We start from the raw sequence: 23,947 nt of genomic DNA, 5'->3' as shown, positions 1-23,947 counted from the left end.
GCGATGTGTTCACATGGCTTCTAATCTTTAATCCTAAACCTCTAAAAATCTCTGTCTATATAAACCCTAGCTAGCACAGCAAACTACTTCACTACCAATTCCAAACACCATCCCATTATCCCAAAACAATGGCTTCCAAGGCTGTTGCAAGCACTGCCCTTCTTCTCTCCCTTAATCTTCTCTTCTTCTCTTTGGTGAGCTCAAGTCATCATCATCATGATGTCCCTTGTCCACCACCACCATCATCACCATCACCACCAGCTAAGGCCACTTGCCCAAGAGACACCCTAAAGCTAGGAGTCTGTGCTAACTTACTAAACGATTTGCTGCATCTGGTAGTGGGAACCCCACCAAAGAAACCATGCTGCCCTCTCATCCAAGGTCTTGCTGATCTTGAAGCCGCCGTTTGCCTTTGCACTGCTCTTAAGGCCAATGTTTTGGGCATCAATCTTAATGTGCCTATCTCCTTAAGCTTGCTCTTGAATTACTGTGGAAAGGGTGTTCCCGCTGGATTCCAATGCGCCTAGTGCTGTTTCTAGTTTTTATATTATTATTATTATTATTTCCTTATTCATTTACATTGATTTCATGGCTTGTGTTTGAGTTTGAGTGCTTTATTTATTTGGGTTTTAGGTGACTTCTCAGCTGTCACCATGCATAAATACATTAATTCTTCGACTTTCTTTGTCAGGAACAAGATTAATGCGTACCATTGAATGTAACAGAATGCCTGTACCCTTAATTTCTGAATTATGCTTTGATGGGGTTGTTTATTAGTTCTTATGATTGGTTGCTGCTTTATTGTTATATACAGTTATCTTTTTTACAGAAAATTTGGTACTTTGTTCATAAGTAACGTAAAGAACGCACGACAAAAGTTTTCTCGCTGATCAGAGTGAAACAAGAATAAGTTTTCGAGAGATACTAATTAAATTATTTTCATTTAGAAGATAAAGTAAAACTTCTGCTATATTGTTCTTACGTGAACTCACTATCAAAGAGTTTAAATCAATACATGCTAATTAATTAGGGAATGGCCACTACTAAGCTTCATTATTGTAACACTTGTGAATAACAACAGAAATTTATATGAAATTTATATGACACTTGCCATTATAATAATTATCGGTTGTAACCAGATTAAAAATAATAATAAAAAAAAAAACCTAAGAGAAAAAGAATTTAAATACCAAGAGAAATATATGTTAACAAGCAATTCTAAAATAGAGGCTTCTTTTTCTTCTCAAACAAATAAAGAAAATTTACAGGATTACTTCACGAACCCCACCAAGACAAAGAAAATTAGATATCAAAAAAAAAAAAAAAGAAAAAATTAACGGCTAAATAAATAAATAAACATATAATTTGACATAATGTTTAAATTTTTTATTTTTTATATTTTATTATATAAAATTAACTTATCCAATTTTTGTCCAAAGGTTTTTTAGATATCTAAAATCCATTAATTTGCTGTAAATATATATAAGATTATATTAAATTATTATAAATATAGTATCTGAGATAAAATTATAAGTAATTAAGAGTTGTATTGTTAATAAAATTTTAAATATGATTTCAAAATATAAAAAAAATATTATTAAAAATAAAATAGATAGAAGCACTAGTTAATTTATTAATTTGGTATTAATGAGGAAAGGAAACATGGAGCTAACCTGTCTATTTGTTTAAGGTTGTTGCAGGAATCAAGGCACCGTCATATGATATGAGGACAATAAAGATCACAACACTGTTCTTCTTAATTTAAGCTTAAGGGTTAAATGAGATTTACTATAAAATTAGGCTCAAATAATGACTCTTTGTGCATTTCACAAGATTAAGAAATCATTAGTAAAGGCCACCGCTCTTATAGTTTAGTTGGTATTAAGATTACATGTGTAGTTAGAAAAGATATGGGAATCAATTGATTTTTATGTAAAGAAATTGGTTTTAGCAAATGGTCTTGATCCTAGTCATATTAATATAAATCAATCCATTCGTGATAGAAACAACAATAACCGTGTCAAAACCACAAACAAGTAATACATCAGACACCTAATAAATCAATGATACATCAGACTATGACTTTACAAACTTAAGTGAAAGTGGTCCTACAAAGTTTTCAAGACTAGGGAAAGGCTGAAAACTTTAAAAAAAAATATCTAGAGCCCAATGCAATACATACCAGTTATTTGGTATTTTTCTATGTTCTCTTCACAACATAGCCAACTAGGATACCTATTAGACCAACCAAAAACACCAAAAATAAAGAGAAGCCACCGCCACGATTTTTGCTAACTTGTTTTCTCATCAGCTCCTGTTGCAAGTGATTAGCTCAAGGTAGGAAGGTTAGCATAGCAGTAACAAACATCATTAAACAACAACTAAGGAAATCCCAGCAAGACTACCCAAGTAGAGAGGCAACAAATTGTGAGTTGCAAGAACTACAAAATGAGTTTCCCAATCCCACTTTCCCTATCAATTTTAAGATGGTGAAAGAAATCATACCAGTTCTTGCCGAAGCTGTTGATTTTGCTGCAGCGCACGAGCTTTCTCGTCAGTCAATTTAGAAATGGTAGACCATGCCTGAAAAATCCATCATAAAAATTGCATTGAAATATTGGATAAATGGAAGACATTCTATTTGTATATAACAGCTGTAATCATCAACTTTTAAGAGCCTCCAAAAGTACTAGATGGCATTATATTGCCGGGCTAATAATATGACCACCAATAAAAGTCAAAGGTGAACCCTTTAAAAGAGGAAATTAGGAATTTGACGTTACATGCTCCCTGAAACAGAGATCGATTAGCATATGGTTCATACATAAATATAGCAATCTGAAATATCAGGCCTGCACACTACTAGACGCCCCTTGAAATGCAGATGAACACCTTCCAAGTTCCAACTGAGAACAACAATGAAACCTCCTAACTTAAACAACTTCATTTTCGTGGATAATCCTTTTGTAAGTGCAACATTTGATTACATCTGCATGCGCACACACAACCTAAGACAAGTCCATTCAAGTTATAGCGCAAGCTACTTAAGTGTTTGTTTAAAAACCATAGAGAGGTTTGGACATTAATAAGTTTTTAAAAGAACCAATTATGTAAGAAATGAACACTGGATCTTTGTCAGTGACATCAACATACTACAGTTTACAGCATTTTTGGAAGGTTGATCATTAAAAACATTGTAATCAAGCAAACTACAGGATTTCTGCAAGGAAATATTGTAATTAAGCACTTTGATGAGAACTCATTCACAGTGTGAAAAAGAGAAGACGAAGTAAGTAGAAAGTGTGATTGATGCTTTCCATCTGCAAGTCAAATATATGAACCCTCCATTAAAGCAAGTAATCCGTGCTCCTTGAAGTCACAATTAGTAGGACAAACTTTGCATAATGAATTAGTAGAGGCCCTCTGCAACACCTAAGGCATGTCAGTGATGAAGACTAAGCACCAAGTCACAAATACTGGAACCATTGAAGAACTTGACCCACTCAAAAATAGTGAAGGCAACAAAAATAGTATTAAGGCAACCAAGTTTTATGCAAAATGGAAAAAGACAAGTTACCTCCGAAGATTTCTCTGTGGGCTCTTCTAAAGATCTAGATACCTGATTACATTGAGTGGTTATGCTAAATCTCATGCAGCGATATTGGCTATTCTCACATACACCACACGTCAACAAGGAGAATTACTTACAGCTTCAAACAACAAAGCATCTTGATTACTATTCTGAAGCACAGAAGCACTCAGAGATGATTCTTCTTCAGGTTCTTCCGGAACGGGTGAGGGAGGATTAGCAGGGATGTAGACTACACGCAATCTGAACTCCTCTACAACTTTATCATCCTCCCTATTAAACTGCAAAACAGATTAATTTAGTTAGAAGTCCAAAAGGGAAAAGATGAATCTCTTGAGACGGCAGGAATGGAAGGAAGAAAAACAGAGCTAGTGAGGAGCTATCAATGCACACCATATCTGGAGTTATATCTTTTGCGGTTGCGCCATCAGGTGCAGGAACACTCTGAAGAAGGAATTTGTCCTTGCATTGCATATCATGCGGAGCCTCTTTTTGGGCTTGCATTGTAACTGCAAGAATTCACGCCAAATGAGTTACTTTGGTGTGCAAAAATATCAACAGAAATTACAAGAATTCATGGAATAAAAAAAAATTAAACAAAATATCTGAACTAGAACCTCTTTGCTACCAAAAAAAAAAAGGGAATTCATCATGAATTTACAAGAAAATGTATCATAAATGAGCGAACACCAGGTAAAAAGAGATAAGATGCAAGAAACGTAATTGTAATCCAAGAACAGAAAGTTCTTACTACCAAATAATTACAGAATATTTACCTGTAACATTGCAAGTGGTCTGAGGCAAAATGATGCCAGTGTTGGGACGAACACAATATTTCTTGGGATTGGTCGTCTTAACCTAGTTAATCCCGGCATATTAACTTGTTAGCCAATGACAGTCGTAATCAAAATCCAACTAATGTTGACAAGGAGAAAACAGAACTTACCTTAAAAGCCACAAACTTATCTGACTTGTTAGTCAATTGCATAGAACATGAACTCTGCTTTTTCAATTCAACTTCGTCCAGTGCCAGAGAATCAGTACAGAAACAGCAAATAATCACACAAAACAGACCAATTAGGCTCTCTTGGTTGCCCAGATAAATCAGCAAATGAAATAACCAGAATAAAAGGTACAGTTGAATCTAGAAGACAGCATTCAAAATATATAAAAAAAAAAAAATTCATATTCCCCTTCCTTTTCACTTATTTTCCTTGTGTCACTCGCAAACAAATCATAAATTCTCAGCCATGACTATCAGCCAATCTCACGTGGTTCCCGATTACATTACTTTTCTACCACCAAGGTTTTTCGGAAAGCAAACAGGAAAAGGAAGCTTACATGGGAATTTGAGTTCCGTAGGTTGAACGTTGAGAAGATCTCCGGTGGTCATGACCTTCCAATCAGAAAAGCAGTTTAGCTATGAAACCTATATCAGAATTAGGGTTGTGGCTGTGAAAGAAGAATCTATTGAGTGTGATCTAGGAGACTGAATAGAAATGGCGAAACGAAAAAAGTTATTTTGTTTCTAAAGTTTTTCAAATGGAAATTATTGGAGTTGAGCCACTCTACTTTTTCATCGTTGTCAAATAAATCCAATTTCTTTTATCAATTAAGTATTCATTTAATTAATAAAAATATCTTTTAAAAATATTTTTTATAATATTTTCATTTTTATATTTAAAACACTTAAAAAATTTAATAAATAAAAAAATATTTTTTTATAAAAAATCATTTTTAAAAAATATTTTTTTTTTCAAAATAAAAAAGGCTTAAAATTTTATTAGGAACTTTAAATATAAATTTATTAATATATTTTACTTTTAAAATTAAAATTAAATAATAAAAAATAAATTATTTTATAAAAAATATTTTTCAAATATAAATTATTTTTTATAAATAAATAGAATTTAAACTTCAAATCTTCCAATAAATAAATTCTAATTTAATATAATATCATTTTTAATAATAAAATATTATTATTTATGATTTTAAAAAATAATATTTTAATTAATATAAAATTTAAAAAATATATGAAAATAATAAATAATTTTTAAAATTATAAAAATAAAAATTTATCATATAAAACATTTTTTATTAAGAAACATTATAAATTAAAATTATTTTATTAGTAAATAAAAGTATTAAAATTTAAATAATATGAGGATTAAATTATATGTATTTGTTTTTCTTAAAAAATGTAGAGATTTAATTAGAGTTGTTATTTTTTTTCAAAAGATAAAAAAGTAAAGTTCAAAAAAGAAAAGGAAAAAGTAAGATTGACAAAATCGCACCGTTGGATTTGAAAGAAAGTGGGTCCTCGAGGATATACCATTAATCCTCGTGATGGCATTCAACTTTGGATGGCTGTTATGTCGGAAATGCGAGTCTGTGAGGCGCCAATAGGGCATAAGTTCCGGGTTTGTTGTGCATTAATGTTTTAAATTAGTGGGTTTAATATTTTGATTTTATAAAAAATACTAACATTTAAAAATTTAACAAGCGGAGCATTATTAAATTAATTATTAACCGTACTAAAATAGATAATATTATTAATTATAGCTTTTAAATATTACGAATACAATTTTTTTTATTTATTTAATTATTTGTGCACGTGACTTCACTCTAAATTGATTTTTATCTCACTTTTGATTTTTTTTATTTAGCTCCTATATTTTGCTTGATCATAATTATTTTCTTTTTAATTTTACAAATATCTCCTCTAATTTTCTGATGATTTACAAATAGTTACAAATATTGTTTGTTGAGTTTTCGGACAGTTGTAGAATTTATTGTAGAGAAGTTTTCTTCATATATTTATATTTTAGTTGATTCATATAAAAAAATAATTATTACATCTCTTATTAACATTGTATGTTTTAAATAGTCAGATCCAATAAATTTTCGATAGTCATAACTCACTTTCTCTAATAATATTGTAACACCCCCTCTTCCTTTGAAACTTTCCTTTTTCCCTCCCACTTTTTCTTCATAAAAAAAAATAAACCAATAAATCAAATTAATACAATATTTCTCATAAATATTTTTATAAAATGATAAAAAATAACCCTACAATAAAAACCCCTAACATATCTTTCAGATTTTCAATATATAATTAATATTTCCTCTCCCTCCACCTTAAATTTTCTACTTGATTCTTTCTCCGACCTTGAATATTTAATTAAGGAAAAGACTTGGATGAGATGGGCTAGCAATTTGGGTGAAAAATCAGAAGAAAATGGAGTAGAATTGAAAAGAAGAATTTTAGGGAAGAAGAAATGGAAGTAACGGGAGAAAGAAAGAAGATGATCCTAACTCTTTTCTTTTCTTTTCTTTTTTTTTTTTTAAATTCATTTAGGTTAAAGTGGCTAGCATTAAGTCACCTGTCCCAAATTAAATGTAATTTATCTTTTCTTTATCTTCTTTTTTTTTTCTTTTTTTTTTATTTTTATTCTTTATTTATTTATTATTTATTTAGTTATTTTTATTTTTATTTTATTTTACTTTTTTTTTTTGAGATGTTACAAATATAATTTTGACATTTGATTTTGGTTAGTTTATTGATAATAAAAAATATCCTTCGTAGTTATAGCATTCCTAGTTTAAGACCTTGAGCCTCTCCTTTCAACAATAATTGCATCATATAGATAGCATACAATGTCTCTCTTAAATCTCACTATGCTTTCTTGACCAATTATAGCTTATGTAAATGGAATGCCTGTCTATATCCTATAGATGCATGTGCTTTTAGCTTGGTGTACAGGTTTTTTATTATGGTTAGCGACAAGGTGTTGTGAAGGCTTTTATTTTATTTTATTTTATTTTTTGGGTTTCCTCTAGACTTTAAGAAGAATTTTCTGGCTTTTAATTAATTGCTATTGTAGCAAGATGTTTACCTCTGCCGTTTTGTTTCTACCATTTTTCCACAACTAATACGTTCAAATGGAGAAGAGGTTTGGTTCCTGTTATCTCCATCAAATCCAACTTATAGAGGCAAGTGGGTTCGAGTCTCTAGGCTTTTTAGGCTTTCAGTCTTATTTGTTTCTGTTTTTTCTGTGTAGGTCTTAAAAATCGATGTCCTAGAAACTTGCCTATTTGATCCATCTACTAAATTATTTACCTTCGAAAAAAGGCTTTAAAACTTTATTTTTAGTTAAGACTTTATTTTAATTTAGAGTGAATCACAAATTATTTTCTATTAAAATATTTTTTAAAAAATATTTTTTAAATACAAAATGTATTTCCTAAACAAATGAATTTTTAATATCAACATGATATTCTAATGGATGATAGAAGTCTCTGGCAGTGGTCAGTGGAAGACGGAAGCCTCTAGTCCTGTTTTCGGTGCTTTGGGCTTAATGGCCTGGGCTTTGTATTCTATGGACTTATCTTGTACTGTCCAGTCTGAGCTTTAAATGAAACAAAAATTGTATGTCCAAAAAAAAGATATTCAAAATATTTTTTCTTTGTTTATTAATTTTTATATGTTTTTCTTCCTAGCAAAGAAGAAAATGCAAGAAATAAAAAGGCAAAATAGGGGCAATATGCACAGGTGTCACTTGCAAGCAGCCATGTAACCTTGGGTGAGAAACTCCCTATCCTTGAGATCTTGGCACTTGGTTTGGTGGGACAATCTGATGGCGAGAGCTTTTTCTGGAATCACTACTCGGCTTTTGTTAGTCCGTGGAATCAAGATCGGCACCCGCAGGTCTCCTATTTCCATATGGTCCATGATCCTACTGCTCCTGAGCCGTATTGTTGTTTTCAGGTCCATTATTCTCATTTTCTATACCATGGAGTGCTTAATTATTATTATTATTTTTTGTTACAAGGGAGGGGAGAACACAAGAGAATTATAGATTTTACTTTGGGTATTAGGTTATCAGGATGTAAAAATTAGGGATTTTCATTTCTGTTTTGTTTCTCACAAATATTGAAAAATGAACGCATGATGAGTCTAATAATTAACGCAGGACGAGGATTATGAGGAATAGGGAAGCCATTTTGTGTTAGCCGCGACAACCGTCACGTATAGAAAGCACTTTTAGAAAAAGGATTAAAGCTTCAATTTCTTGTAAGCTTATTGTGATGAGAGCAGAACATGGATATTGTCCTAACCTCACCATTATTGATACCACCAGCCTTTTTTCTTAATCCCTCTGCTTGATATGACCGAGAAAAAAATTTTAAATTAATTATTGAAAAATCATGAATATTTTTTTATTTAAAAATAAAAAAATTTGTATTCCAAACAAAAAATTTAATAAAAAAATTTTGAATTAAATTATGAATTTTTTTTTCTCGATAATGTGAAATTAAGATAAGATGCTTGAAAAGAATACCAAATATATAGAAATATATTTTAATCATTTCTCAATCTATTAAAAAAATAACGGAAATAATAGACTTTAGGTTGGATAGAATTAAACTGCAAGGATAAAATTGTTGAATTTTCTACTATACGTATCTCAAGAATTAAAATGTACATTTTCTTATCCAAAGCACAGGGAAAATAGAAGATAACAAATTTTAAAAAATACTTGTAATTTCTTTTCTCCACCATAATTTATGGTTAATTTCTTAGCAAATCAAACAAAATACCCAATCAAATAATTAAAAATTTGGTAATTTTTGAGAATTTTAAGTTCTCTAAATTGAGTTAGTCAATCCAAACGAGGCCTAAAATTGAGAGTATTCAAGAGGGGAGTCCTAGACAAAAATAAGGAGGTTTCAGCTATTGTCCCCAAATTACCTTCCTGTAAACAATAAAATACTAACCATATCTCCCCCTCGCTCTCCAATCTCTCCTCTCTCCCGACGTTGTTTTACGCCTATTCAATAGAGCGGAGCCCGGTTCGGAGTCTTCTTTCTCCGGTTCATCAAACCAGCTGACATTTCAGATCGTGGGAACATTGGCTGGCAAACCGATAAACTGCTTCTCTTCTTTCTCACAATCTCAGTCGTGGCAGTGCAAGCAAGCGTCCTGCACCCAATCCCACCATACCCATCTGAACTAGAAGATGTCCGGGTTGAAGCGGCCGGTTCAAGCACCGAGTCTGAAGTCATCAAACCGTCGTCTGAAACCGACTCGGATAAGGACAAAAACTTGCAATCAAAGAGGAAACTTGAGAGCCCATCCACACCTTTCATTTTGATGATGCAATCAACCTACAAAATACAAAATTACGAAAATCTCGGATTATAGGAAGTGAGGAAATGATATGGGTGAGTGAGAGAATAATAAGAGAAATTTAGCAATTAAGGGACCTTGCAAGAAAGAGAGCAGAAGAGAAAAGGGTCTTGTAGACTTCTGTCACAAGTGCCGCAGACGTTGCCGGAGCCTCTGAATTGTCTTGTTTGCGGCCTCGGGTTTAAGAATAACACTTTTGCGCTGTTAGTGGTGTAGGACTGGAAAGAAAGGGGAAATGAAAATCGATAATAGGTTACACAACAGGAAATTTCCAATTTCGACGCTCATTGGATTTATGGACTTCAACAATTAGAAAAACAAGACCATGTCTTAGATTTTCTGTTCACTGTAGCTAGATTTCTCGAAATGTCAACAAGAAAAGATACAGACGGTAAAGAGTTTTCATGATTAAATAGCGATAGAGAAACTATAAAAAGAGTGCAATATTAATATATGTCCACCTTCAGAGCGTTTCTTTAATTTCATTACCAAGTAAAAAATGAATTCACTCACTTGAACAAAGGCGCAGTCGAACAGCTTCTGAGCATCGCCCAGCCTTATAACATCGTGATACACATACCTTCTAATCTGAAACACAAAAACAAAACAACAAATACAAGTTCACTAGACTTGTATGTGAGGCATTTCTTATAATAGAAATTAAAGAATGGAGCCTCGAAGATGTGAATGGTGAAGTTCAAGGGAAAGTAACCTGCAAGAGGCGGTGAGAGTTGTGGGGAGACAAACAGTGAGGACAGATACTGATGCAGCAGTCTAAGCAATATACGTTCTTTTCATTCTTCTTTGCTTCTTCGTGAATTATACAAGCGTTAAAGAACTTCTCAGTGAGAAGAACTTGAAGCCAGTGAGGAAGTAGATGCGAAGAAACCAGCTGTATACATATATGACTTCAATCAGCTCTAGCAAGAAACGCTAAGAAAACGACCAAAAAAATGGAAGAGAAGAAGAGTGATTGCAAACCCACCATGATTTCTTTTTGTATTTGAATATCGATGAGAGAGACAAAGAGACTTGTATCAGGGTTATGAAGATAGTGGTGGACTAATCTTTAATTGCAGAGAGAGATAGGAACGGCGCCTGTCAACTGCTGCTACTGGTATAGTGTTACTGTTACCAATAAAAGAACAGTAGAGATATCGAGAGAGAAAGAGAGAGAGAGAGAGAGAGAGAGAGGAGGAGGAGGAGGCGGTTGGGCTCATTAAAGGAGGTGGAGACTGGAGAGTGTATGTGTGTCGCGTAATTGTTTTTTTCTACGCTGCACTTTATTGTAATAAGCGAAAAATTGGAAAATGAAAATAATAATAATAATAATAAAAACCAGACTGGAAATAAGAAAGATATTGCTTAACCCGAGTCCAAATGAACTTTCCTTCCCTATTGTTGTTTCCTATTCGCCATTTCTCTAAAAACCCTAACTATTTCTTACCATTCTTTGTAAGTGGCTGAGCCTCCATTGCTCTCTCTCTCTCTCTCTGCTGTGAAGAGTTGACAAAACTATAAACAGAAACAGCCATTTTTCTCACTTCTCGGTGGAAAACGGTAAAAGGGTGGCCAAGTGGCATTGGTATTCTAAAGTCGCCGTTTTAATATACTTCAAAGATGGTAAGTCGAAATTCTTCTCGAGTAAATTAATAGTGGAATTGGCAAAAAATAATAATAATAATAATAATAGTGGAAGAGTATTTTGGAATGGCAAAAGTATTATTTGTATATCTCTGATTCAGTATTTTCCTCAACCGAGGGGAGAAATCAGTTATATTTTGGACAAAAATGTTGAAGTTTTTAGCTTGCGTATGTCATGAAACATCATGATCAATGTTGATTCCGTTCAACTTCTTCTGCGAGCGTACAATTATTTAAGTTTGCTTCATAAAAATGGAACGATACTAGCTGGATTCTTCAGTTCATGATGTCAAACCAGGTCCATGAAAAAAAGAAAGAGAGGTGAAGAAAATCTGCATCCATGAAATCCAGATTTTAAATTCGATTTATTTTGCTTACTTTGATATGAATTTATGTTATGGTCAGCAAATAAACTGAGCAATTCATTGATAGCTTTCATTTGATGTTATGATAATAAAACAAACTAGAGGTCAATGTGGGCAAACAACAGATAACATAGAAATACACAACGTGGTTGTATAAAAAGTTTTTCTCTTGAATAATATCATTTAGTTAATTGCAGTCTGAAAGTAACTCTGGGCTAAGCAGACACCCAAATAAGTAAGGAGGACTCGATAATGAGTATTAAATCAGCTAAGCCCCGTTGATTGAGAATGGTAAGTTTTACAAGGAAGAATATTAGAAGAGCAAGAAATGGTTTAGGTATTTAGTGGGAGCAAGCAAAACAACGAAAAGAATACATTTGCAGACGAGAAAGGGTGCAGAACCGTACTAATTAGCAAACAGAATCAGAACACAGCAGCTGTGTATAGGACAAATCTGAGCGCAGTGGTGGGCAGCTCACATCCCCATCCCCCTCTCAGTCCCATTTGGCCTAAGACGACAGACGCGCTTATTACTCCCCCAGTATACATAAATGTATCCTCTACTTTTACCTGGATTGACATGCATATCTGAACTCACCTTTTTCCCTAATTAACTTTATGTATTACTGGAGTGGCAGTCTCTCTCTAAACTTTGTTTCATTGAAGCAATTCAACTAAAAAATTTAAAATTTTCATAAAAGTGTATAAATTATTTTTATTTAATTAGCATTTTTTTCTTTATTTTCTGAAAAGTCAAAAGTTTTTCTTATTCTGAATAGAGAGAAAATAATTTACTTAACTAAATTAATTAAAGTCACTTTCACATAAACTACTTCTAAAAAACTGATTTCTCAAAAAATAACACATTTCAACTAAACAATATCCTAATTTGTAGAAAAAATCACTTCAAGAAATTTTTTACATGTATTTAATTAAGCTATGTGCACTATAATTTATTGATAGTGTATAAACATCAAGATGCATGTAAAAAATTCTTCGTCATAGGTCAATAATTTTAAGGGAGGGAGGGATATGTTCTTATGAACTTATATGTTCCAAAATTGTCGCTGTGAGTTGGATTATTTTTTAAGGTGTTTTTTTTTTTTTTTTAGTTTGCTAAAAAAAATTATAGAATGAAACAGTTATATTATATAATTAATAAATAAGAATGAAATATTTATATAAAAATAATTATGCTCGTTATTATATTTTGATATTCATTTATTTATATTTTTTTAATTAACTTATTATACACATAAATATAAGTTTATATGACACAATAATTTTATTGGTATTTAACGTGCAGATCCAGAGTTTCTAGCCGCCTCAATCATGGCCAAATCCCAAAGGTTGAATAAAATGCCATGGAGATCAACCATGGCCAATGTGTTAGATTTTGTCAGAAAGTTGAGCATTATTAAAGAGGAAGTCACAACAAGACGATAGAAAAATTTTCCTCTTATTTTTCTATGAATTAGGGGGTTGGAGGAGTCGAACTTTAAAAAAATTCTCCTTAACTCTATGTAAACATTTATCTTAAAATCTGATGCTCACTCACATAAATATAAACAATTATAATTTATTATCTTGATGAATTGAAATTTTTGTTTAATCATGGGTATGAATAATTAAATTGGGTAAAATAAAATTCTGAAACCAATTAGACATTTTTTTCCCCGAAGTAATTAGACTTGAATATTAAAAATGAAATAGAATGAGCTAGGCTAGGGGGCGCAAGTTGAGTCGTAGATGGGGCAACATGAGACAAGATAAGAATAATTACAAAATGGTCTGAAAGGAAATCATTTTGGTTGGAGGAGAGCGGGGAGGAGCGCAGGCAGTGGACCTGCCAGCTCCCCTAATTCCACCACTGTCAGGAGTTGTTTTGGGCTTGTTGGGCTTTTTTTACTTTTGTGGTCTGCGACTTGCAGTTGTGGTTCGGCTGCTTTGCTTTGATCGGCAAAGCAGGCGGTAGAATCGTTCTCAGCTGGGTATTGTTTTGGGTTTCCTTAGCTCTAAGATTTTCTTTGTTAGGGGCTTCCATCTTGAGTTTGTCTTAGTTGGGCCTTGAACATAGACGGCAATCGCCCCAATTTGCAAGCTTAAAAAAAAAAAATACAAATTATGCGGATAATATGCCATAACATATTAATTTCACTAGCAGCAAACTTACTTAATCGGGACTTGAGAGTTAAAAAACTTTATTTACTCATTAAAAATGTCTTGTAAAAGTGTTTGTATTTCTCTGATTTCTCAAATACTTGCCCTTTGCCAATCTTATTTACATTTCCAAACGATACCTTCCTGGATCTCTTAAATTCATTCAAAATAAAAAGTTGAATTTCATAAATACTTGGAGTTCTATTTGATTAAAGAACTTGTATAGTTAACCGTTTGCTGGGCTTCATCACCATGTTCACAGGTGGTCCAACTCATCACCGTGTCCCACTAAGTATAGAAGCCCAGCAGCCCAGGAAGTGTTAGTGACTTCTCACGTTTTTGCTGTCTTTTTTTTTTTTTTTTTAATTTTATTTTTCCCGAATCTGTTTATCTTAGTTGAACATTCTATCTCTCCATTTTATTTCATTATTTAAGTGGATGTAATAAGTAAGAAATATCCGTTTTTTCTATTAAACAGAGTGTATTAAACTCATAATTTATTAGATATTTTTTATTAATGTCAACTAAGTATTGTAAATTGAGTGTATGTCCATTAAGTATAGTAAATTGAGTGTCAAATTAAAAATCTGATAATTCTATCAACAATTTCAGTAGTTTAATGTACAAAATTAAATTAAGTACCAAGACAATCAACCATTTGAATTATAAATAAGTTTTCAATAGGTTTTAATTAAAAAAAAAAAATACAGACAGAGACCATTGTATTTTGATGTCTTTGTGAGGGATAAGGTTATCTAATGTCTTTACGTAAATTTATGCAAGCAGTTTACTTGGCGTGCAGACCACCAAGGGGCAAGGGGCAAGGGGCAAGGGGCAAGAGGCACCATGATTGCTTGGGTTAAATTAATAAAAGTCTCTGTCTTACGTATAGCAAATTATTTTAACGAATTACTTAAAATATTACATTACCAACTTAACAACTTCTGCTTTGAATATGAAACCTAATTGGCTACGGTTATACAAAAAATTCAAACCTAGGTTTTAAATTTCTTAAACGGTGGTCGTCAATCAGATTTGTCAAAGGAAATGAGAACTTAACAAAAATGCTAATCAAAACGCATCGTATAAGTTTGACTTGGTAAAAACAAACCGCCTTAAATCATGCCCGCAAATTCGCCAAACCAAACTCCTCAAGTGGGGCTTGTGTTGTGTCCCAGAGTCAACTTACAATCTCAAAGGAATCCAACCTACTCCTAAAGGGTTCTCTTGGACTTGGTTGCTACTTGAAGCAGTGTATGAGCTTGTGAAGGCTTGCTTACCACTAAAATCTGTCGGCTAAAAGCATCACACATGATTAAAGGGAGCGTAAAGCTAGCACCATAGTGTTGTAAAACAAAACAATACATTTATTAAAAGGTAGCTTTGAGGCAGAGTTGCTCAATGCAACAGTACTATAGTCATGATTGGATTCCATTACAAAATTAACATTGAAATGCCAACAGCTTACCCACTTATTTTTGTAATTAGGAGGAAAAATCTTTATTAAGAAATGATCAAACTTTGTCTTTTTCAAGACCCAAATGAAAGAGGAATTCAATTTAATATTGTGATGATGATGAGAAATAGTGGTGGAGAGTTGAATTAAATAGTGAAGCTGCTAAAGCCCTACAAGTATTTAATTAGTGAAAAAGAAGTAGCACCAAACTCCACTTTATTTTAGTGCTGAGCGTCGTCTATATTCCTAATAATGATTTAAGAGGTCAACATAATAAAACTACCACAATTAAACTACTATTTAATTATAATCATTTTAGGGATATATTTGCTTAACTTGGCATTTTATCCCAATGTCTTAATCAGTCTTAGTATGCATAAGACAAATTCTGAGGCCTAAATGGTTATGCAGGTGAAGAGTCAGTTTCTCTCCCACTTAAAAACTAACTTTTTGTCCCCTCTTGGCTTCATATTATTTGCTGCATTAAATTGTTGATTACAATTAATTCTCTTTTTAAATATATATGTATATATAGAAAACTTGAGATTTACTTGGGAGATAATTAAATTATTTTGAGTCTGATTATATATAAAATAATAATAATAATAATAATTCAGGGTTACTTTCACGTGATATTTTATTGTTAAAGTTACTAACTTTGGCCGTTTAACGCGTTATCCGCTTAATCATTTTAGTCAGTGATATGTATAGAATCGCAAAGAACAGTGTCCACTAGCCGTTTCCCTTATTATTACCGTTAAGCATATTGTTAAAGTCAGCGAAACGAGGAGTTTTAAAAAAATTATAAAAAGAAGAAAAATTAAAGAAGCAAGCGCCGCAGCAGCAACAGGAGCAGCTGCAGTCACCCAAGGCCACACACGCATACCTTCCTTCCAAGTCATTCAAAGCACCACACTGAAGAAAAAGTAACAGTACCTCCCTTAACATTTCTCTCTATTTCTCTCCCTTTCTTTTCCAATCTGATCTGAATTCAGGCAAGGGGGAAGAGAAAGTTGTAACTTAATCCGATTCTCAACAACCCAAAACAACAGAGGAAGCCAATTCCTCTCAATTTGTCATGACAGAGATGATGGATGTCCCCTCAACTACGCCCAAAGCCCCACCTATCTCTGAAATGTTCCAGAAGTTCGCCATCGCTTTCAAGACCAAAACTTTCGAATTCTTCGCCGATGAGACTGCCGCCGATGACCCATCCGACATCGACGGTTTCTCCCTCCTCGACTCCGCTGAAGATTTCATTCCCGATCAGAAAGTTATCATCCTCAAGCCCGATCAACCCCTCAATCAAAATTCAGTGACCTCTCCAACTCCTTCGTGGAAGCCTCAACAATTATCACATCAACCGACGATAAGTAAGTTGACGAACCAGACCCAGATCACGCCTTTAAACGCCCAGTCCGCTCAAACTTTGATTTCTTCCATATTTGCGACAGTTTCTTCATTTGAAGCTTCGTATCTGCAGCTACAGACTGCCCATGTTCCTTTCAATGAAAAGGGTATAAAGGTCGCGGATGAAGCTCTGGTTTCGCATCTTCAGAGTCTATCTAAGTTTAAGCAATTCTATGTCAATTTGTGTACGAATCCCGACTTCGGGGCAGCTTTGCCTATTGGGTCGTGCTTGGAAGCTCAAGTACAGGAAAATCAAAGCAAGCTGAGAGTTCTGGGGATTGTTTCGGACCATTTACAAGCAGATATTGATCGAAAGGATAACGAAGTTTCGGCTTTAAGGAAGAAATTGAGCGACATACAAAGGTGTAATTCCAAGTTGGCAAAGAGATTATCTGGTAATTTGAGTTCGCCTAAATCTTGTGATGTTTTATTGTCTGTTAGGGTTTTCGATTCTGTGATAAATGATGCTTGTAGAGCTACACATAAGTTCACAAATATTTTGATAGATTTAATGAGAAAAGCTGGGTGGGATTTGGATTTGGCGGCGAATTCAGTTCATGCTGATATTGAATATGCAAAAACAGGGCATAATCGCTACGCTTTTCTCTCATATTTTTGTTTGGGCATGTTTAGAGGTTTTGATTTAAAGAGTTTTGGTTTGGATGAGGGTGATGCTGAAATCCTTTGTAATGGGCATATTTCTGATTCTGACAAGACTCATAGTTCGTTGAAGCAGTTGCTTGAGCATGTCTCTAGCAGTCCTATGGAGTTGCTACATAGGAATCCTTACTGTGAATTTTCAAGATTTTGTGAAAAGAAGTATCAAGAACTTATTCATGCAACAATGGAATCATCGATTTTCAGTAACATGGGTCAAAATGAAGTTGTTTTGAATTCATGGAGGTCACTTAGCATATTCTACGAGTCATTTGTTAACATGGCTAGTGCAGTATGGACGCTTCATAAGCTGGCGTTTTCATTTGATCCTGTTGTTGAGATTTTCCAGGTGGAAAGAGGGGTTGATTTTTCAGTGGTATATATGGAAGATGTAACTAGAAGATGCACCTTGCCAGCTAAAACCCGGATGAAGGTGGGGTTTACGGTAGTTCCAGGATTTAAGATTGGGAGAACAGTTCTTCAGTCCAAGGTCTATTTATGTGGTTTGAAATGTACAGGATAGTTGTTCATGATTGTATCATGTAGGAAATTAGAAGTTAAGCAGCCGAAGCAAAATAATTTGTCTTGCTTTTGGTATGACTCTCTGCAACACCGTCATTGTGGGTAAATGACAGTGGCACAGGAATACGAAGGGATTCGTTCAGTGTTTCAAAGGGTGCCTCAGTTAAATATGCTGAGGGAGGAATATGGAATATGAGATATAAAACAATTGGAGAAACCAGATCTTTGCTGCATTCTTGCTCTGGGCACTGGGAGCAACTGGGCAGTATGCAGCTTGGATGCTATATGATGTGTAATTATGCTTCCATCTTGGTTGTGAATTTTACCTTTTCATCTTTCTTCTCCTATACCAGATGGTATGTGAAAATTGCTGTAAAGTTCTATTTTTTGCTTTTCTTCTTTATAGATTGTGCTTGCAAGCTCCATTTCTGACAGAAAAATACATTACCTAGCTGTGTTTCACTTTTCTTTTTTGAGCTTGGACACTGTATACCACATAAGCCTCCTTTGGATACATAACAATTCAATCTGGAATAGAAAGTTGTGCAATAAATGCTTCTGTTGTGTTACAAGTATTAAAATCAATGGCTTGAATAACATTTCTTTTAGGCTTGGAGTTTGGATGCATGACCTTATAGCAGAAACCGTCTTCTCTGTATTCTAGGAGCAATTAGCCCCAGCTCTTCTGTAACATTTATTCCGGACTTTGAACGAAAACATTTTTGCTATTACAGGTGTTAATCTTCCTTTTTTTTAGTTTTTTTTTTCTCATGAGATGAAAAATTCAGTGTGTCTGTGCCTGAAATAATTTGTTGAAATTCAGGAAAATGCAGAATTTAATGACCTAAATCTGTCAACTATTGACTGTTAAAGATTAGTTTTTGACTTACATTTAACATATTTTAATTCAACTGTTTTTTTCACTAGCAAAGTTCAACTACTATATTGTTACTTTGTAAAAATAAAACTTAATAAAATAATTGAAACAAAGTCTTTAGTTTGATTAAAAAATATATATTTCATATCTTTAATTAATTAAAAATTGTATTCTATAATAAAAATCATTATATTTAAAATAAAATGTATTATTACTTTAATAATAATATGTTAATTATTCACAATTACTAATATAGAGGTAATTCAGAAAATATGATATATATTAAAATTACAAAGAGTTTCTTTTATAAATACACATTCGCTGAGTGCATAGGGATAGGGTCCAAGTTGGGTTTTAATGAGATTGGCCCAGTGACCAAATTATAAAGACTCTACACTCAGGACCACCCATGCAATTATTTTATGTCGTCCACGTAACAAGTTAGGGATTTTTACCAAAGCTTTTTTTTTTTTTTAAAAGATTTTTACCAAAGTTCATTAGTTCTTTTGTTTCATTTTATTTATATTTATCGCTTTTGTGATTTATTTTTTTAAATATGTGAAATAGATTTAGATTTGCTATAACTCTATGATTCAACATAGTTATATATATCTTCCCTTTAAGCAAACTCAAACTGTAAAAGTTGTTTTAATTTTGTATCAAAATTAATATAAAAATACAAAATAATAAATTTTTTCAATGAAATTTATGTTTTCGCCCACATATTATAAAATATTATTTTCCTTAAATTTTAAAGAACTACTAATATTTTGAGATATAAAATTAAGAGTTGTTATTTATAAAAATTACTTATAATATTAATTTCAGAGTTAAACTAAAATTAAGATTATCATAACATAAAATTACTTTTTCATTAATTAAAATTTAAAATTGCAAGTTTCTTAATATTTCAATTATATAATTCGAAGGTAAATTTGTTGAAGTGAGATTTATTCTTTAATATTTTGTATTAATTTTTATAATAGATTACATACATGAAGCTTATTATCCTATTACTCTTGAATTTTTTTTTTTTTTAAATTTTGCATACGGAAAAGACTTGATGAAGCATTGAATGAAACTTGTTGAATTTTCGTTGCCTGGATAGAGATGGTTGTAATAACAGCTTTATTCACAAAAAATCCAAGTTAATTTAAGAAAACATCCCAGCTTATGCATGAGTTATAGGCTTTACAATAATTTTAGACTTAAAAAATCAGCGAGAACAAGAAACTTAAGCATTATTCAACAGTCTTCTTTAAAGCCAGCGAGTAGCATACCATATGAAGCATGTAATGATTTGTCATACCTATGAATTCTAGTTAACCATCCAATTTCCCATCCTGGAAATTATAGTTAACTCACTAATAACATCAAAACCTGCATGCACTCACAGGCTTAATGTTTTTTTTTTCTTTTTCTTTTTCTTTTTTTTTTTTTTTGCCGAAGGGTAAGTGTATCTAGTCAACCTTAGAATGTCTCAAGTTAAATATCCCAATCTCATCCCTCATTTAAAAAAAAAAAACACAACCTGCAACTAATTCTATTTTCATGAAATGCCGTGATTGTGAGCGTGTATAAACCAAAATCTGATTTATTTATTAAATCTTACCTATACGATCTGTATTGACTAACAAAAGATATATATATATATTAGCTTGGCAATCTGTTATGTAGTGCATCTGTAGAAGTGCAGAAAGACGGCCAAAAGAATCAAAGAACACAAAGGAGAAAAGTCAAAATGTAATGAGAGGTTGAATAGTTAGATAGGAGGAGTCATTATCAGTGGTGATAACATTGCAAGAATTCCAAAGAGCCCACAACCTTCCTTTTCTTACTGTTAAAGGGAGATTAGCAGTTAATTAAGCTTGAAAACTCCTCTCACAAACACATTAATAACGTAAACCAACTAATAAATACCCATGCGTTGTCTTTAGTAGTCTCCTGGGAAGAAAGCCTAAAAATTAACAGTTGAAGAGGAGAAGAGAAGATGAAAAGGAAGAGTTGCACTTATTAGAAGGGGGCAACGCCCAGATTGGAAGGAGCAAAAAACCCATCTTTCATGAGAACGTCCTCTCCTTCCTACACAAACCCAGACAGACACTGTTAATGGATTGCAGTGTGAAAAGATAGAACTTTTAGCTTTTAGGGTTTCAAAAGTGACTACGTACCTGCTGGCGCACGTTAGTTTTCTTCACGGGTTGATCAGGCACAAGTCCGAAGTGGATGTGTGGAAAGTGGGCCCACTGAAACAAACAGACAAATGTTTAGCTATTTTATTTATTTATTTATTAATTATTATCATATCTTAGCTAATTTATTTATTTGCACACAATATATTGAATGGAACCCTAGTTGAATTTTCTCGGATCTCACATTCTTTGCAGCTGCACTAAAGGCCTCTCTGTGGCTTATATCAGGGTTTCCAGCTTTGATGCGTCGGATCTCGTCCCTGCAGGTTGGTACACATGCGTGTAAAGATCATGCATATGCTTCATAGAAACATACAAATTCCTCACAGTAGTTCATCATTTAACACAGGAGAAACTAATTAATTCAAGCCTTAGTTGATCTTCCATCTTTTTTATTAATTAAGTTAAAGACTGCTTACTTGATAAAGCGGTTGTAGGCAGATGGGACTCTCTGTCTCTTCTCCGGAGCTGGACTTGGATGGAGCACGCAGACATAACAAAGACAAACAAAAGGACAGAGACATTAAAAAATCAATTCGCTGACTCTGTGAAAGATTTCTGATTTCATTATCTTTCTCTCTCTTCATCATTTCTTCATCATCATCTCTATCAATCTATCTATCTATCTATCTATCTATCAATCCATTATCTAGATTTCCGGGGGCAAAAATCTCTTTCACATACATAAAACTAGACAAAATTATCAAATAGAATAAAAACTATGCGTTTCCATAGTTAACGATAATGCACGACAGGAATTCAAAAACCCGTTTGACGCGCAAGTATAAAGGGATCTTTTTAGGCTTCTCTTCCAGCTACAAAATTGGGGCTTAGTAATTAAAGACAAATGAAGAAACTAGCAAGTGGTAAATAAATATTGTTGCACATAGGTCATAGCTACATGGGGTCTCGAAAGTGATATGAGGAGCTATATGGGGAGGTCTGAAGTAGGCTTTCTGGTAGTATCATTTTTAATGTGAAATAAAATGAAGAAGAAAGCTAGGCATGAAACAAGTGTCCGAAAGATCCTTGCTTGAAACAAAACAATATATCTCAGGCACTGTTGATTAAGGGACCGCTGCGGCTAGAGAATCCTACAAACACTCAACGGTGTTAACTAACTTTCACGTCTTCAACTAGACAAAGGTCGTCCATTGACCTAAAATGTGGAACTTATGGAGGGACTTTCTGTAATTTAAAAGCCCAGATGTCATGTTAGAGAAGTAGAGAAAAAAAAATAGTGAAGAATCTCACGTCTGTTCACCACCGGTGGCTTAGGGAGCTCCTCCATGCCTCCTCTCACTGGCATAAGTGGGTCATTTGGGTTGGGCTGATTTATCATCATATTCGGTGGTGCTGCGCTGCGAATCTCCTCCTGGCATCACCAAGTAACTGTGAGAATGGCTTTCATAGAATTATATCTATATTTTCTTCTAATTTTGTTTAGTGCTTGTAAACCCTAATTTCTGAAGTGCATTGATACCAAAGTAGGGATTTTTAAAATAATAGATCAATCTAACCATCGTAATTGTGTTAGTTAGCTTCTTTCCTTTTGTAACCCACCCACCCACCCAAACCACACACACAAATAAAATATCAATCATTGTTATAGTATGTTTGAAACCCTAAATTCTTGAATACCAGGATGTTCTGCGGATTGAAGAAAGCATGACCAAGGTGGAGCTGGTTAGCCGCAGGAAGAAGCAGGCTACGCATGTTCCCGGTCAAGAGGTTACTGCAGTGGCCGCATCGGACCGTCACGGTCTTGAACAAGCTAGAGCAAGGGACGCTCACCTAGGACACAAAAAGTTAGAGTTGGAACCCTTAATGATGCCATGGAAGAAGAAGAATGCAGTGGCGCATATAGAGTAATGATAAGATGAGAGTGGGACAAAAGACAGAAAGAAAATGATACCGCGAGGACAGTGTCACAAAAGTTGCAATGGACGTAATAAAGCTGGTCGGAGGGAGAGAGGTGGTCCGGTGAAAAGGCAGCTGATGAGGAGGACATGTTTTTGATTCTTTTGTTTGTTGATTTGATTGATGGAGTGACTGATCAGTGGATATATAGATAGACAGATAATCCTCTTCTTGGATCTGATCTTCTTGATTGTTGAGTTGTTATTATAGGATATAAAGGGAGACGAGAGACAGAGATAGAGGAAAGAGAAAGAGAAGAGGGGAAATACCACTAATTTAGTAGGAGATTGAGCAGAAGCAGAAAGTGTTTCCCTTCTCTCTCCGCTCCTTACATGTTATAAAATTAATTTTTTAATTTTTAACTTGTACATTTTGTTGATGGATCATAAACAGGAGGCAGTGGAGAGAGAGGGGGTTAAGTCCTAAAGGGCTGAGGTTAAAGGGAGAAAGCAAATGAATGGTTGGCATTCCCAATGGATTTGTGTGTGTAGAAAGAGATAGAGAGAGCAGAGGCGGCAGAGGTGGGGGAAAGGGAGGGAAGTGAGAAAGGGACGTTTGCATGGGCTTTGGCTCATTCACCTGTTGTTTTCAAAGTTAAGAGGGGTGTTTGTGTGTGTGAAACCCTTTTCTTGGTTCTCTACAATTCCATCCATGCCTCACCCACAACTCACAACTCTCTTCTTACTTAAATTTCTTTTGATTAAATAAAAGCCCTAAACAGCGGGCACCTATCCTCTATGACACCTCTTTCTTTCTTTTTCTTTTTTTGACTTGTAGCTGCTGTCAGCTCCTCTATTTCCCCAAGCCCAATCTGATACAGTTTCATCTGTCTTTTCACTGTTGTCTTGTTTCGTTCCAGCCCGTAAGTCGCCTTGATCTAACTGGCGACTGTTTCATAAAGCTGCTAAGTCTAAGTTCATGGCTAAACCTTTGCATATATTATCCAACAGTTCTAACTCTTCTCT

General features: G+C 33.6%; 5 protein-coding genes across 5 annotated transcripts; 2 read left to right on the top strand and 3 right to left on the bottom strand.

The window, feature by feature from the left end:
* Window positions 1–74: 74 nt before the first annotated feature.
* On the top strand, window positions 75–780 carry LOC110615118 (14 kDa proline-rich protein DC2.15). Its single transcript, XM_021756830.2, has one exon. The coding sequence runs from the start codon at window positions 129–131 to the stop codon at window positions 525–527; it is 399 nt and encodes a 132-aa protein (XP_021612522.1). The 5' UTR covers window positions 75–128; the 3' UTR covers window positions 528–780.
* Window positions 781–1,975: 1,195 nt separating this feature from the next.
* LOC110615959 (vesicle-associated protein 1-3) lies at window positions 1,976–5,162 on the bottom strand. The gene is made up of 8 exons (XM_021758232.2): window positions 4,931–5,162; window positions 4,536–4,606; window positions 4,366–4,447; window positions 3,983–4,098; window positions 3,709–3,870; window positions 3,578–3,619; window positions 2,506–2,583; window positions 1,976–2,314 (listed from the first exon to the last, which is right to left on the bottom strand). Exons 1-8 carry the CDS (start codon window positions 4,980–4,982, stop codon window positions 2,201–2,203), a joined length of 717 nt encoding a protein of 238 aa, XP_021613924.1. The 5' UTR covers window positions 4,983–5,162; the 3' UTR covers window positions 1,976–2,200.
* A 4,037-nt stretch (window positions 5,163–9,199) lies between these two features.
* LOC110616128 (protein RGF1 INDUCIBLE TRANSCRIPTION FACTOR 1) lies at window positions 9,200–11,064 on the bottom strand. The gene is made up of 5 exons (XM_021758451.2): window positions 10,765–11,064; window positions 10,492–10,671; window positions 10,293–10,367; window positions 9,857–9,997; window positions 9,200–9,757 (listed from the first exon to the last, which is right to left on the bottom strand). Exons 1-5 carry the CDS (start codon window positions 10,765–10,767, stop codon window positions 9,425–9,427), a joined length of 732 nt encoding a protein of 243 aa, XP_021614143.1. The 5' UTR covers window positions 10,768–11,064; the 3' UTR covers window positions 9,200–9,424.
* A 5,154-nt stretch (window positions 11,065–16,218) lies between these two features.
* Window positions 16,219–18,562, top strand: LOC110615667 (protein GRAVITROPIC IN THE LIGHT 1). The gene has a single exon (XM_021757665.2). The coding sequence runs from the start codon at window positions 16,483–16,485 to the stop codon at window positions 17,992–17,994; it is 1,512 nt and encodes a 503-aa protein (XP_021613357.1). The 5' UTR covers window positions 16,219–16,482; the 3' UTR covers window positions 17,995–18,562.
* Window positions 18,563–20,600: 2,038 nt separating this feature from the next.
* LOC110615668 (axial regulator YABBY 1) lies at window positions 20,601–23,391 on the bottom strand. Its single transcript, XM_021757666.2, has 7 exons — window positions 22,978–23,391; window positions 22,704–22,856; window positions 22,317–22,437; window positions 21,482–21,530; window positions 21,247–21,322; window positions 21,042–21,116; window positions 20,601–20,952 (listed from the first exon to the last, which is right to left on the bottom strand). The coding sequence occupies exons 1-7, from the start codon at window positions 23,071–23,073 to the stop codon at window positions 20,884–20,886; spliced, it is 639 nt and encodes a 212-aa protein (XP_021613358.1). The 5' UTR covers window positions 23,074–23,391; the 3' UTR covers window positions 20,601–20,883.
* Window positions 23,392–23,947: the final 556 nt, after the last annotated feature.

This window comes from Manihot esculenta, chromosome 5 (genome assembly GCF_001659605.2).
Source record: "Manihot esculenta cultivar AM560-2 chromosome 5, M.esculenta_v8, whole genome shotgun sequence".
Classification (NCBI taxonomy): domain Eukaryota; kingdom Viridiplantae; phylum Streptophyta; class Magnoliopsida; order Malpighiales; family Euphorbiaceae; genus Manihot; species Manihot esculenta.
This window is presented reverse-complemented; position numbering and strand designations above follow the sequence as displayed.